General features: G+C 35.2%; 1 protein-coding gene across 2 annotated transcripts in view; it reads left to right on the top strand.

The window, feature by feature from the left end:
- EFNB2 (ephrin B2) overlaps positions 1–15873 on the top strand; it is a 55318-nt gene that overhangs the window by 22748 nt on the left and 16697 nt on the right. For both annotated transcript variants that reach the window (XM_043997343.1, XM_043997342.1), the window contains exon 2: positions 5117–5400. In XM_043997343.1, coding sequence (XP_043853278.1) covers positions 5117–5400 — 284 coding nt within the window. The remainder of the gene's footprint in view (positions 1–5116; positions 5401–15873) is intronic.

The raw sequence follows: 15873 nt of genomic DNA, 5'->3' as shown, positions 1-15873 counted from the left end.
TCTACTATCCTTCAGGTACAACTCAGATTTTATCAACAAGTTTGGCTTTCCTTGATAACTGCCATCCCAGATGATCATTCCTTCTCTTTCCTACAGCATTTAGTTACCAGCATCACCCATCTCTACTTTGTAGCATTTCTGCGTGTTTTACCCCCGATAGAAGAGAGCCAGGAGAAAGTGAGATATTGTGGGGAAAACCCTTGATCTGAGAATCAGGAAACCTGGGTTCTAGCACATCTTATTGCCTTCAGCATGATTCTATGACCATCTTAATGTTTCCCTCACAATGGTTGTGCATTTATTTTATTCTCTCTCTCTCCCATACATAATTGTTCATGAATTTCCTTGCCCTAATTGTTCAACTACTAGAATTATGCTTTGCACTTACTAGGTGCTTAATAAATGTTGAAATTTATTAAATAGTAGTCATTTAATATTTGTTGCTGTTGTTGATGATGATTTTTAGGATGGTGGCTTAGTTCCTGCTCTTTTGCTGTACTGTTACTCAGCTTCCTTGTTTCTATACAATATATATTCTTGTTGGGTATACAGATTCATCTGGAAAAGAGATCTACATTCAGTGGATAGGTCGATATTTAATTTAAAACTATTTTTCATGTATAGTAGATTGAATTTTGGAAAAGGAATAAGAAAAGTCTGCTTTAGTCTTATAACAACCATAGACTCTTTCTATTGAGAAATTACTTATTTTTCAGTGCATGAGAATTCTCATTTATGGACTTGATCTACAAGAAAATTTCCTAACCATTAGAGCCATTCAAAAAAAAAAATGAGTTGGCTCAGGTCTGAGTTCCCAATTCTTTGTCCTTGTACTAGGTGGATTAGATGACCTCTCAAGTCATTCAAACTCTGAGATTATGTGTTTCTCTGATATACCTTTGGTATAATAAGCAAGTGGGCTAGTTTTCTTATGGAAATTTGTGATTGGTTAGATTTTTAATACTTTGTAAAACTGTGAACTATTTAGTATAAGATATTGGATCTTATCTTACTGGTAAATGGTAGATAAATTACTAATTTTTTTGACTGAATTGTTTAATTACTACTTTAGACAAGCATACTAAACTGTTGCCCAGTTTCTCCAACCGTAAATGAAAGAAGTGCGTAATGACATACTTTTCAGTTTTGAGTGCTACACTGGATAATTTATATATATATATATATATATATATATATATATAATTTTTTTTTGCAGGGCAATGAGGATTAAATGACTTGCCCAGGGTCACACAGCTAGTAAGTGTCAAGTGTCTGAGGTCAAATTTGAACTCAGGTTCTCCTGAATCCAGAGCTGGTGCTTTATCTACTGCGCCACCTAGCTGCCCCCGATAATTGATATATTAAAACATTACTTTTATGCCTTTTAAAATGTAAATTGATGTTGGCTTTATTAATTTTCATGATTACAATTATTATTACTTTTAAAAATTATCAAGCTCTTGGTTTCACATGTTGGACCCTATGTAAAGATAGATAAGTAGATGTGCTCTTAACCCTGTGTGGGCTTATTTTTTAAAAAACTGAGTGATGCTCTACAAATATTGAATAGGTGAATTTAATAAATTATGAATCAAGTCTGGGTTTACCTTTGCAGAATGAATTAGAAAATTGAGGCAGTTATTTAGATGATACTAGGTAGGAATGCTCCCCTTCTCCTCCCCAATGCTTTCTCCAAAATATATGTGATTGAAATCATTACAGAGAGGTGATAGATTTAGGCTTCAGAATAAGACATACATTTGTATACATAGATTGAAGGAATTTATTTTTCTTGATGACTTTGTTACAGGATTTTTTTTCCTTTTTTTCTGATGGGATATAGTGGGAAAGAGAGAAAACAAGTTTCTGTTCATTAAAAAAAGTGGGGGGCTGTTAGGTGGCACTGCAATGGATAAAGTACTGGCCCTGGATTCAGGAGGACCTGAGTTCAAACACTTGACACTTGACACTTACTAGCTGTGTGACCTTGGCCAAGTCACTTAACCCTCATTGCCCCACAAAAAAAGTGGCAGGGTATTACAGATGTGGAAAGTTTCATGTACTTTCATATGAGGTCACTGTATTATTTGTTTTACTTAACTGTTTTGCTTGTTTACAAGAGACTTTTCAAGAAGTGGGAGTGATCTGTAAATGTTTGTAATATTAAAGCAACACACATCAATAAAACTTTAAAAAGGAAAAAAATGATCAAAGTTTAAAAGCAATTTTTAAAACCCTCAAATTACTTAGATAATTTCTTTAGTTCTTCATTATGCTTTCTTAGTATAACTGTAGCTTAAACTTAAAAAAAGGAAACCACAGTTTGTCTAGTAGATAATACAGCAACTCACAGGAGGTATGAGCCTACATATTCTGGAGGAGGAAAGCACCTCTTCACTTACTCAGGAAAATTCTCATAAAGAAATAGGTAGTTCTAGAGTTTCCTGAATGAATAAAAAAAAGGGGGGGGGGAGTAAGGCAAGTGTCATTTAGAAATGGACTGTGGTCTGTGAAAAGATCATAGACCTCATGTGTCACGAACTCCCTTTGTAGTCCCTTTGAAGCCTGTGGACCCCTTCTCAGAAAAGCATACAAAAGCGTAGTGTGTGTGGTTCCAGTGATTGAGAGGAAAGGGCAACTTTAGGGGAGTCAGAAAGGAAATAATGGAATTTTGCTAATGTAAAGTGAAAGAAAGCTTAGTGGTATTTTCCATGCCTCTTGCTACTTGAGAAGTAGGTTATTGGTCAAACAACACAAGAGAATGGATATGTAGAGAATAGTTTTATGTCTATCTTAAGTAGTTTGAGTTTGTAGTCAGGTATCATACTTAATTAGAAGGTGGTGCAGTGGATAGAGTGCTGGGCCTGAAGTCAGGAAAATCTGAATTCAAATTGAGCCTTGGACACTTACTAGTTGTGTGACCCTGGATATCACTTAACCTCTGTTTGCCTCAGTTTCCTCAAAAGTAAAATGGGAGTAATAATGCGCACCTACTCTTCCTACCCCCACTTGTGAGAATCAAGTGAGATAATAATTGCAAAGTGCTTAGTACCGTGCCTGGCACTTATTATTATTATTATTAATACTACGAGGAGCTAGATTTCAGAGGGAAAGTTTAGTGGTAGACAGACTGCTGTTTCATTTACAGAACAGATGAAATTAGGTGGATTCCTAATATACAGGCAGAACAATGAACGTCAAAGCTATGGAGCAGTGTGGCGTTGGGGAGAGTGCTGGGTGTGGGATAAAGGAACTAGGGCTCAAATCCAAGTTTTGCTATTTACTACCCTTATTAAGGATAAGTCCCTTATTTCTGTAAGACTCAGGTTCTTCATTTGTAAAATACAAAGGCATAAACTAAATGATCTCTCAGGTCCCTCTTAAGAAAACTTATTTGGGACACCATCACAAGTAGTCAACGAGAGGGGACTGAGTTTGTTGATTTCTCCAAAGAAAATACTATATATACAACAACAACAAAAACTGTTAGAGAAGATACTGTGATGAACTATGTCATCAACATTTCTGGAAAAACCATGGGTTAATTGTGGGTACAACTAAAAAGTTGTTTCTAATTGACACTTCTAGTATAACAATGACATAATAACCAAATGGACATTTTGATTTTTGCATTAAGGAAGGCTTTTATCTTAGATTCGTTTCTGGTTTACTTCTGAGCAATATGAATGTAATGTTCATGCCCAAGCTACAAAGGAGGCCATTAAAGAGGAAAATGGGTTATTGGGTTTTTGGGGGTTTTTTTAGCTCTAAAATGAAAAAAGCCCAAGGGAGAATGGCATCCTATAGTATACAACATACATTTTTCCTGCCATAAAATGGCATTTAAAAAAAATAAACCTGTAATTAAATTTCTCTTTGTCATGTTACATGCTGCTTCACACTTACAGAGAAAATTAATGCCATTCATTAGTATAAATCATAAGCTTATGGGACCAAGCAAGTCCCCATATGGATTTGAAATTGGGGGGTGTTAAACCATATTTTTTTTTCATATTCACCAGTGAATGATGACCCAATAATAATCATGGCTGGTGGGCTTCTTCAGTTAAATAAAGGATTGTATTGGAAGGATTCAGAACCTAGGGCTTTGTTCTCAGGCTTTAATATTTTAATGAGCCTGCAGGCTTGGCTGCCTACGAATGAGCTGGGATTTCTAAGTGTGTTGTTTAATGTTAGCAGTTGTAGAAGGATGTTCATTAGGAAGCTCTTGTTTCAGCTTCTCAAAGAAAGATCTTTCAGCAGCATGGAGGGCCTGAAAGAGAAAGAGGGGCGGGCGGGAAGCTTTTAGCTTCAGGCATTAGGGGATATTGTATCAGTAGCCTTCATTCCAAAGCGTTGCTTCTAAGCAGTAATTGGAGCAAATACATCTCAAAAAAAAAAAAAAAAAGATTAGTAGAGAAGGACAGTGGCTGTTGGCTGTCCAGGAGGAGTGCCCTTCATCTTGCAGCTGAATCAATATTACAACTAATTATTTCTAGTTATCTTTTATGGGTTTGTAAGACATTTCTTTTGTTCAGTATATAAAAAACCTATTGTTTGATCAGTGACTGACTAATTATGATAAGTAATTTGAAACATTCTTGATGAAACTTGTCTGTTAATTAACATCAACAGCAAATGGAAAATAACAGGACAACAAAGTGTTAGTACATCCACTGTTCTCTGAGATTGATGAGATCTTTGTATGGAATTCCCAATACACGAAAGCTGCCAATTCGTTTAAACACACATACACACATACAAAATAAACAGGTGGGAAGGTCTGACTCACCATGAAGGAAAATTTCTTGCAGAGTTAAACAAAGAACTACTGAAACCTTATGACTGAGGGGGTGGTTAAATAATTACAGCAGGACAGAACACACTACTTCTCTTAAAGGGTGTATTTACTCCTCTCCCCCTCCACCCCTCTAAAGCTTGATCCTTAAGACCTTAGTAGTAGACAATCCCATGGTAGGGTGATGTGGTGTAGGACAAATTTGGTTATTAAGGGCATAGAACTGCCAAATGAGAAATTTTAGAAATATTGCATTATGCAGTATTGCTATTAAGTTCAACTCAAATGTCATCTCTTTTCTGTTTTTGGTTCTTTTAGATTTCTACCTGGACAAGGACTGGTACTATACCCACAGATAGGAGACAAACTGGATATAATCTGCCCAAAGGTGGACTCTAAAACTGTTGGCCAGTATGAATATTATAAAGTCTATATGGTTGAAAAAGACCAAGCAGATAAATGCACTATTAAAAAGGAAAACACACCTCTGCTCAACTGTGCCAAGCCAGACCAAGACGTTAAATTTACCATCAAGTTTCAAGAATTCAGCCCTAACCTCTGGGGTTTAGAATTTCAAAAAAACAAAGATTATTACATTATATGTAAGTATAAAGTACAAATATTGTTACTGCTTTATTTTATTAAATATTAAAGTAAAGATAAGCTGAATGGGTTTGTATCCTTTTAAACTTTTTCTTAAAATGATTTCTTGGTAAATCTATTTCATTGAGGATGTCGACATTCAGATGCTTACTTTGAAGTTCAATTCTGTTTATTACAGTATAATAATAATATTGGCTAAATGCACATATGTATATTTCTAGTTAAAGACTGTGTGTATACATGCATAAAATGAGAAAGGGGTTTGCCTAATAACTAGTAGCCACTTGAAACATTCATATATTTTTGCTTTCTGACTAACAAAATCCATTTTAATGATTGTTTATGAATCTGTGACAGTTGTAGTCCACACGAATAATATCGTCTTCGAAAAAAATGTGGAACTTTGTCTTAGACTTTGTGGTTGTTTCTGACCGTGATCATCATGATTATCTTCTAGTTAAAACCAGCTTAAGATATTCGATATGTATGGAGAGCTAGAGTTAAGGCATTAAGATAATTTCATTTTTGTTGACACACTTTGGGCCTTAGTCCAAATAGTGTACCATAGTAGGAGAATTATACACAAATGGTGCAAATGATAGGAACTCAGAAATGGCAGCAGTACCGCGTATGGAGCAATCTTTAAGAGATTACACAGAGTATGAATGTTCAAATCCTTGGGTCAGGTTGGATACTGCTTTTATTAATGTTTTAATTAATACAATGAATAACTCTGCAGCTCCTTAATAAAATCAACATGTATTAATTGGGTACTGAAGTCAGGAAGGCACTCTCCTGTATAAGAATATAGTATCAGAAGGTCAGAATTTGAATCAGGTTTTGATAAAGTGGAATGATGTAGTTATCCAGATACATTGGGGGAATTGGAGGAGGGGGGGGATTCCTACAATATTGAAAATATTTTTGGTTTGACAGGTACACATAATTATTTAAATTTTAAATTTACATAGGTCTTTATTCTCAACTCCTAGTAAATCTTTTGATCAAATCAACAAATATTCATTAAGCAGTTACTGTGTACAAGGTTCTATTTATATTAAAGGGATAGGGACCAGACCTGTGATTTCATTGTAATAGGGAACAATTGAGTAAGGAAATTCCTTTTACCAATGCATAAATGACTTGGCCTAGGGTCACATAGGATGTCTCAGACAGGACTTGAACCCAGGTCTTCTCTGCTTTGAGATTGGCTCCTTATCTGCTACTCCACAATGCTTCTCTCTTTTTTGTATTATAATGCTTCTAAAATAGAGGATATTGGATCAGAATCCCTCAGTATTTAAACTCCTTTTTGCAATTTGGAAACTGTTGTTGGCTTTCTCATTCCACTAGGCTACCACATTTTACTACACTAAGTTAATACTCTGCTGGATGTTATTCTCATTTCTACTGGAACAATCGTGGCAAATAACAGATATTTCCTAATGCATTTTATTGTGATCAAAGCAAAAGCATCAAAACATTTTACAGCTGAAATTGAAAGCAGTACTAAAATTGCCTTCAAATTGTTGTGTAGTTTTTGTCTCTTGGCCTCTTCTGTGAACCTGGAATGCTAGAGATACTACAAATCAGCTTTAAACCAAGTTAATTCAGAATGATACATTCAGAACAAGTCACATAAAATAAAAGGGGACGAAGTGATATTGTAAGTAAAGGGATAATTGTGATAAAAGAAAATGAAAATGAATCTAAGGGGTGATATAATCAGGTTAAGAAGGAAATGTAGAAAAATAACATTAAGGGATAATTTTTTAAAGTAAGATATAGTTACTGTGTAAGTAAAAATACTAATGCTACAGAACTGAGATTTGTTAGTTCTCTGACAATTTGGAACCTGGTTCAGTTTGTTTTTGGCAAGGTAGTAGAATAAGACTTTTTGGAAGTTAAGTGGTTTAGATGTACAGTGTCATATCCTTTACTATTCCAAAAGGTGCTATATTTGAATAAATTCGAAGTTTTTAAAAAAATGCTGCCTTAGGGTAAATAGCCTAGAGCAGAGTACTTACCATAGTGGACATTACAATTCATTCATTTATTCATTCAACAAACAGGTAATTAGTTCCCACTTTGGTGTTAAGGCACTATATTATAGGTTGAGGAGAAAATATGGATAAATAATGGCTTTGTTCTCAATGTTTAACAATCATGTAGAGGACTTAATATTGAGTGAAATGATCTTCATGATTACTCTGATTCTTTTTTTTTTTAGTGAGGCAATTGGGGTTAAGTGACTTGCCCAGGGTCACACAGCTAGTAAGTGTGCGTTAAGTGTCTGAGGCTGGATTTGAACTCAGGTACTCCTGACTCCAGGGCCGGTGCTCTATCCACTGCCCCACCTAGCTGCCCCATACTCTGATTCTTTTTTAAAATCCCTAGAACTTTAAAGCAACATTTATACTGTTCTCTAATTGACCTTTGAGTCATAATAAATGAACAATATCATTGTAGGCCATTTTTAGTTGAGGTAGATAACCCTTTCAATTAGCCTTATTATTTCATAAGAGATCTACAATTATGAATTACACAAAATGTTACTTAGAGAGTCATAGGATTTAGAGCTATTAAAAGACCTTAGACATGATCTAGTCTAACCCCCTTTATTTTGCTTGATGAAGAAATAGATCCATAGAGGTTAAACATCTTAACCAAAGTCACATAGATGGCTGAGTTGGGAGTCTTTCAAGTAGATAAAGTTAGTTCAACCATGTGTCTGGGAAAGTGTGTATTGTCGCACAATTTTTAGCAATATGGTGAAAATGAGGTTCCAGTTAGATAAATGGTATTTCAGTTGCTGAATCGGTATCTTAGATTGAGCTATTAGGTAATAGGAACTACACACACACACACACACACACACACACACACACACACACACATTTTATGATTCAGTGGTGGTATCTGAATGGTTGGCAATAGACAACTTACTATTTAAAAATGATGTAATAGTGTGGCTTCATTATTTCTTTTTGTTTTGTTTGTTTGTTTTTTTGCGGGGCAATGGGGGTTAAGTGACTTGCCCAGGATCATACAGCTAGTGAGTGTCAAGTGTCTGAGGCCAGATTTGAACTCAGGTACTCCTGAATCCAGGACTGGTGCTTTATCCACTGCACCACCTAGCTGCCCCTTCATTATTTCTTAACCTGGGGGGGGGGGTCATAAAAACAAGTTTAAAGAACTGAAGGTTTGTTTGTGCATTCCTTAGTACATGAATGTCAAATAATTAGAAAAGATATTTTGGGCTGTGAAGTTTACCAAGAAGATAAAGCAACCAAAAGTTATATTCTCTTATGGTTTTTTCCCCCGTCTCACTGTTATCTTCATAAGACTGTGAGAACTACTACTTTACAGAAAGAAGTACTAGAGTTTTAAGGCAGATCTCAAAAATTTGTTCTGGATGTAGAAATCAGTCACAAAATGAAGGAATGACAGTAATTTCACAGGGAAGCCTCATTAAAAAGTGCTTTCAAGTGAGCAAGTATTTTAATGCATTTAATTTTATGCATTTTAATGCATTTCATGCATTAAATTTAATGCATTTCCCATGCAGACAGAGAAGTGAAAAAGAGAGGTGGAAAAAGGAGAAAGAGGTGGAGGCTTTAGCATCTCACTGCAACTAATCTCGAAATTTAACCTTAGTAAAGATTGAGATTTTGCCCTAAATAAGAATGCCATCTCCCTCCACCTCTAACATTCAATGACATAGGTAGGTAGAACTATCACAAAAGAAGGGGCAAGCTTTGAGCCTCCATCTTTCTTTTGAGCAAGCAAATTTAGGAGAGGAGGGAAGAAGGTGCCGTCATCCATTACTAAAAATGGACAATTGTGTGAGTTGGAAGACGTTAACAGAGAAGGGTTGGAAAGCAGAAGCTGTTACTATGGGTACACGTCTGACTCAGTTTCACTGCTTTGGATGGGTGGAGGGGAGATAGGACTGTTTCCTAGTAACTCTAGTGCATAATATAATATCTTTACTACACTGGATTTAGTTGAATTTGAATAAATTCAGATGTATAAATGCTGCCTTGGGAAAAATACTACAAAGTAGATCAGTCATAATAGCAGAAGACATTAAAATTCATTCATCTATTCTGCAAACATTTGTATGTGGTTTTGGTGGGGGCCTGTGTGGAGAAAAACTGTAGCAGGGTATCCACACACAATGAGATGTGGTTTATAACTGGTCTCAGTGGAGCCCTGATACGTTTGGAAATGTATCTCTCCAATATGTTCTTCTAGCCCTCGGGGTCCCAAGAGGTCTAGCTGATGGATGTTGAGAATGTCCATTGCCCATTATTGATACATCCTTTCTTCTACTTCCAGAAAGAACTGTGTTCATATATGATATTTTGAATGTCTAATTTCAGTATATTTATGACTAAATTTTAACCTTAAAATCTGTATATGTACACATTGTTGAAGGGAGCTTAGGCGACATGAGATTTCTAGATATCATGAATTTGTTGAGTCCTGTTCTGGTACAATAGAGAAAATCTAGGAGCTAATTCTTCTAGGGCCCCACAGAACTGATTTTTATGTAGGTGTCACATTAACAGAAAAAGGGGTACAGAATGGAAAACAACTTAAACCTCTAGTCTAAATCTAAATGCTCATTCTCTTGCCTTTTAATAATCTTCCAAGGCAATGGAAGAATTTAAAGATAAGAAATTTCCACAGAAACCAAGGTGTTTTAAAGTTTTTAAATTATTACTTCTGATATTAGGACACTAACAAAATGGTATTATTCTACCAATCCTTTTGTGATGCTTAGAGAATAAATACTCTTCGTTTTAGAAGTAGGCAGACTTTTATTTATCTTTATTTATCTTTTATTAATTAATTCATTCAAATACTACTTAATATATTCAGCATTATGAAAAGAGGAGTTACATATATATATATGATTCCTGATATTAACGAGCTTGTAAATGCCATAAGAATGAAGAGGATTGTTCTCTCTTTACAATGGAGAAAGGAAGAGAAATGAGCTTGAAGGAGAATATGATTAGCATGATTTGGGGTTAATCCAAAGTATGAATTGATTTATCAAGTCAGTATGTAATGACTCCCAAATGAAATGTAAATCAAACCTGAAGGTTTTTTTAAATTTTCCAGTGAAATTATAAAACTTTTTCTGGCCCATAATAATTAAGATCTCTGATTTAAAGTGTTAAAACAGAGTTAACCATTTTGAAGAGATAAAGGCAAATCTTGTTTAGTAGTTGAAATTATACTTTTAGACTTACAAGGTGTCTATCAGACTAGACTGCCTTACAGAAACTATGTGGAGCCTCATTATCATGACTTACATTAGAAGAACATTTGCTTTGACATCCAGCAAAATGGAATATATGGGATTTAAAAAACATTTAATGTCAATTTTATCAAATGACTTGCCCAAATAATTGGCTTTAGTCTTAAATTATTTACATAATTTTAATATACATTCAATTATATATACACTATGGTGTCTTTGAATTTGAAGAAGTACTTTATTACTCTTTGGTCCTACAAGGATCCCCTACTCTTAAATAGAATAAGATATGTTCATTGAATTTAAAACAACAATACTAATTTTATACAACTATGTAATCGTTTTTCTTTTGGACGTCATGTTAGTTGTGAAAAAGAAACTACTTGTGGTTCATAATATGCAGCCCATCTCCCAAGGGCAAGCAAATCCCTTTTGATTTAATGAGTGCTCAAATTAATATTGGCAAAGTATTTCTAGGAAAATTTGGTGTCTTCATTTATAACTATGCCATGACCTTCTTTTTGGACACTGCATGCCTGGTTTGAATTTTGTGTTCCAAGGAGGTAAGCCAGAGCTGAATGAATCAGCATTTTGATGATTTGGCAATCCTGGACACCCACCCTTTCATGGGTTTGAGGATTGGCCATCCAGCCTTCTGAAAGATCCAGGCAAAGTACATGTGAAAGGATTATAAAGAAGTTTTCATTTTATGACCAACATCACATGAGTCAGAGGTTGCATAAAAAGTAGAAGCCACTTTATTAGTTTAAATTTTTTTTTAAGTTGGTGAATAATAGCTGTGACAAAGCTGTTGGGTGGACAAAGAAATCACTATTAAGAGAACAGATCTTGGTTTAGCTTTATATGGGCTTTAGACACCTCTACATTTGCTGCACTGTCTTGTCAGAAACCACCAAGTTCCTGATCCCAAAGAATAGTGTAAAAAGTCAGGCCCTAAAGATTATGTTTGATTAAGAACTTTATTTTCTTATAAAGTATATGCTGAGGTGTGCCCAGTAAATTCATACATGGGTGTGGTATTTCCCAGAGCCACAGTGCAACATTCCATGCCCTAGTAAAACATTCTTTAAGAAACACTACTGCCCAAATGAATAAGACATTCTAAAGACATTTATTGGTTCTGTTCTCCAGAATAGGTATTTCACACCAGCTCATAAAATTGGTAGGATTCAGAAGAAGCTTAGAAGTTTATTTATTTTCTATTCGGAATGGCAAAATGAATGAAAATGATTAAAAGGATACAATAGTATGTTTAAAGTATTAAGACCAAAAGAGGAGAGCATTTAAATTCCCTTTCTCCTTGTTAAGTATGTATGAATTAACTTTTCTTGTGTGCTAAAAATACTCTGTAACCTCTTTCCCAAATAATCAGACTTTAAGAACTTAACCTTTCAGATTTTCTTGTTTTGTATGATTTATAGAGGTATAGTCATATGTCTGAATAAAATGATTATACACTTTGTCCAAAATAAAAAATCCCAAACCCCTACTCCATATATTTTGTGGTTAAATATTCTTCCACCATTTCATATAGCCACATTTGATGAGAAGAGGTAGCTAGATAAGGAAATAGTAACTGTTTCAGTTGTAGTTAGAAGTAAAATATACATGTTGTTGTTAACAGATGGATCATTTGTAGATCCTTTTAACAGACACAGCTGGGTGGCACAGTACATAAAGCCCTAGACCAGAAGTCAGGAAAACTGAAGTTCAGATCCCCCTTCAGAGACACTCACTTGCTCTGTGAACCCAGACCAATCATTTAACCTCCCTCAGCCTTACTTTCTTCATTTGTAAAATGGGGATAATAATAACTCCTACCTCAGAGTGTTGCAATGAGTCTCAAGCAAGATAATATGAAATCCTTTACAGACCTTAACAGACTATGTAACTGCCAGGTGTTACTATTAACTTTTTTTTTTTGCAAGGCAATGAGAGTTAAGTGACTTGCCCAGGGTCACACAGCTAGTAAGTGTCAAGTGTCTGAGTTCAGATTTGAACTCAGGTCCTCCTGAATCCAGGGCCAGTGCTTTATCCACTGCGCCACCTAGCTACCCCCACTATTAACTTTTTATACTTAAAATGTGCCACTTTTGTAAATGACCTCCACATCCTAGGAGTCTGTTATTCCACTGACTTTGTGGCTTAAGCAGTGTGATATATTCTGTAGAATCAAAGATTGTCCTTTTGCAAAAGCTAGAGGGCCCAGGGAAGGTGGATCGGTAAACCTGTAATTGCTCATTTAAAAACCATCTATAAAATAAAACATGAAGGCGTTTGTAAGTTTCAATAACTTATGACCTAATTATAAGGCCTCCCTTACTCATCTTCTTTGGTTATTTATTATAAAGTACTTTTCTCCTCTGTTTCCTGTTACTAAGAAACACTCAGTTGAATCCTTTGGTACTTGGTATTGCCCAAGCATGTTAGCCGATCCTTTTTAATACCTACAAGAGACAGACAGGGAGGAATCTCCAGATATGTGAAATCATACTCCTTCTAGCAATAGTGTTAGATGTTTTTGTGAATCCCCTTACGTAAAGAAAACTATATCTATTGAAAATTTAGGAGTAGTCTAATGTAGTTTGAAATGTCTCCTATAGATCTTTTTTTTTAAAAAGTGTTTAGAAGCTGTCTTGTTGATGTGACTGGCCAGGAAATACATTACTATCCAGATATTCCCCTCTGTCAGAATATTAGATAAACTATGTCTATCATTTCTTAATGTAAAGTGATAGTCTGAAAGTCACTTTCTGACTTGGATAGAGGCACTCAAAAGGGTGTGTACCAGCAAAACTACTTAGTCCTTACTGAGCTGAATATAAATAAAGCTCATAAAAGTTATGTTATTAGAGAAGGAAAATCTTAATGCCTGCATAATTCCAAGTGGCTAAACCAAGTCTGTGGCCTGAGGGCTTAATGGAATTGTGAACCAATGGGATTTTTGTCTGTGACCACACAGAACTTGGAAGAGAATATGGCTAAAAATAAATTGATGGCATTAGTTCTCAGTCACTGGCTTTACCTAGTAGTTGTGATGGTTTATCTTGTTTAAAGCCAGAAGGGGGTAGTATCTCAGGAAATCTGTAAGCACCACTTCTCTATTCCCAAACGGAGCAAATGAAAGAACAAGATCATTTGATTGTTAAAAGGATGAAGGGTTGGTGAGCAAAGAGAAACAAAAATGTTATATGTAAAATGGATGTGAAAGCAGACAGAAAATGAAGAATGATTACTTAGTAGGAAAAATTATTTAGGAATTGCTCAGAATAAAACTACTTTTAATATTTCATAAGATAAGATTTAATATCCAAGCTACTATTTATCTATAGCCTTTCTTTAGTTCACTTAGCTTTATAAATGATTTAACAATACTGGAGATACAGTACAAACACAAAAAAGGAAACATTCTCTTCTTAGCCTTTAAATATTCATCATTGAGATCAGAGTTTAAAGCAAAATAAAATGCTTTAAAAATGAATATCCAACAAAGGTGTAGAAAGACATTAAAAATATCTGTTACTATGTGGAGACATATTTACATAATTTTAAGAAGCCACACATATTTGTTCCCTAAATCCAAGTTCTCATGCCAAGTTTCCTGTAGTAAAAGTTGGCAGTTCCATAAGAATTAAAAGAAGCTGAATTAAAGAATTAAGGAAGTTGAGGAAAACTTTCCTCTTTAAGTTTGTGTTTAAACTCTCCATTGGTTAAATAGAAGCTATGTCCCTCTCCCCCCCAAAAACCTTAGTATTACCTATAATTGAAGTTTTACATGTATCCATATACATTTTAAAAAATAGAACTTCATTTAGGATAATGGCATATATTTATACCAATATAGTAGTAATAATAACTTAAACTTATTTAGCCCTTCACTTTACAAAGGAGGACACTGAGGGGGCAGCTAGGTAGTGCAGTGGATAAAGCACCGGCCCTGGATTCAGGGGCACTTGAGTTCAAATCCAGCCTCAGACTCTTGACACTTACTAGCTGTGTGACCCTGGGCAAGTCACTTAACCCTCATTGCCCCGAAAAAACAAAAACAAAAACACAACACATACACACACACAAAAAACAACAAAGCAAAACTACAAATGACAACACCGAGTCTGTGAACTGCTTATAATCAATCATACCTTAAAAAGTAACTGTGGGGGGCGGCTAGGTGGCGCAGTGGATAGAACACCGGCCCTGGAGTCAGGCGTACCTGAGTTCAAATCCGGCCTCAGACACTTAACACTTACTAGCTGTGTGACCCTGGGCAAGTCACTTAACCCCAATTGCCTCACTAAAAAAAAAAAAAAAAAAGTAACTGTGGTGGGTTTTGAACCCAAATGTCATAGCTCCAAGTCCAACCATCTTATCTACTATATTACCCTATCTCATATATTAGGAAGAGAGAAAACAGATATAAAACATGACTTAGAGATTTGGGGATACATACTCACATAGATCCATGTGTATACACAAATGTGTATACATATTTTTATATATAATTTTATGTGGTGAAGAGAGAGAATGAACATATAATGACTTTCATGATTATATTATGTTGGGGCTGTAGTTCCATCATTAGGTAACTAACAAAAGATCTTAACCCCGTAAAAGGTAAACTAATTAAATGATTACTTTTAAATAGTGGAGAAAGACCTAAGAAAGTACTACACTGGTTTTGACAACAATCTGTTAGATCTGGATTCTCACAGTCATCTTAGTATCCAGTTTGGGGAGCTCAGCCATGTGACTTAATCATCTGCACCTCCATTTCTTCAGGAGGCCTGTGCCGTTTTTTAAAAGATTGTGAAACCCTCCACTGCTCCAATCAATGAAAGATGCTGTAGAATACAATTCTTATATAAACACTATCTCCATCTTCCTAACCACAGCCCCTAAATGCACATGCGCATTCACATATGTATCAAACTTCTGACTAGCTTAGCCAAGTAAAAGTGCTACTGTTTTTGGCAAATCCCCCGGTAGTATCATAATTGATCAAATTACAGAGGTGCCAAACTATGTGTTACTGAAGGATAGTTATGTGATTGTAAATAGCTTTTTGTGTTTGCAATGAAGCCCAGTTTTGTTGTGCCTGATGTAAAATGAGGAGATGAAGGTATTCTTTTATTGAAGCAAACATGTGGAAAATTGCTCTAGATTGTTATAGTATAGAACATCT

This window comes from Dromiciops gliroides, chromosome 3 (genome assembly GCF_019393635.1).
Source record: "Dromiciops gliroides isolate mDroGli1 chromosome 3, mDroGli1.pri, whole genome shotgun sequence".
Lineage (NCBI taxonomy): Eukaryota > Metazoa > Chordata > Mammalia > Microbiotheria > Microbiotheriidae > Dromiciops > Dromiciops gliroides.
The sequence above is the reverse complement of the archived record's forward strand: the minus strand, read 5'-3'. Positions and strand labels throughout refer to the sequence as shown.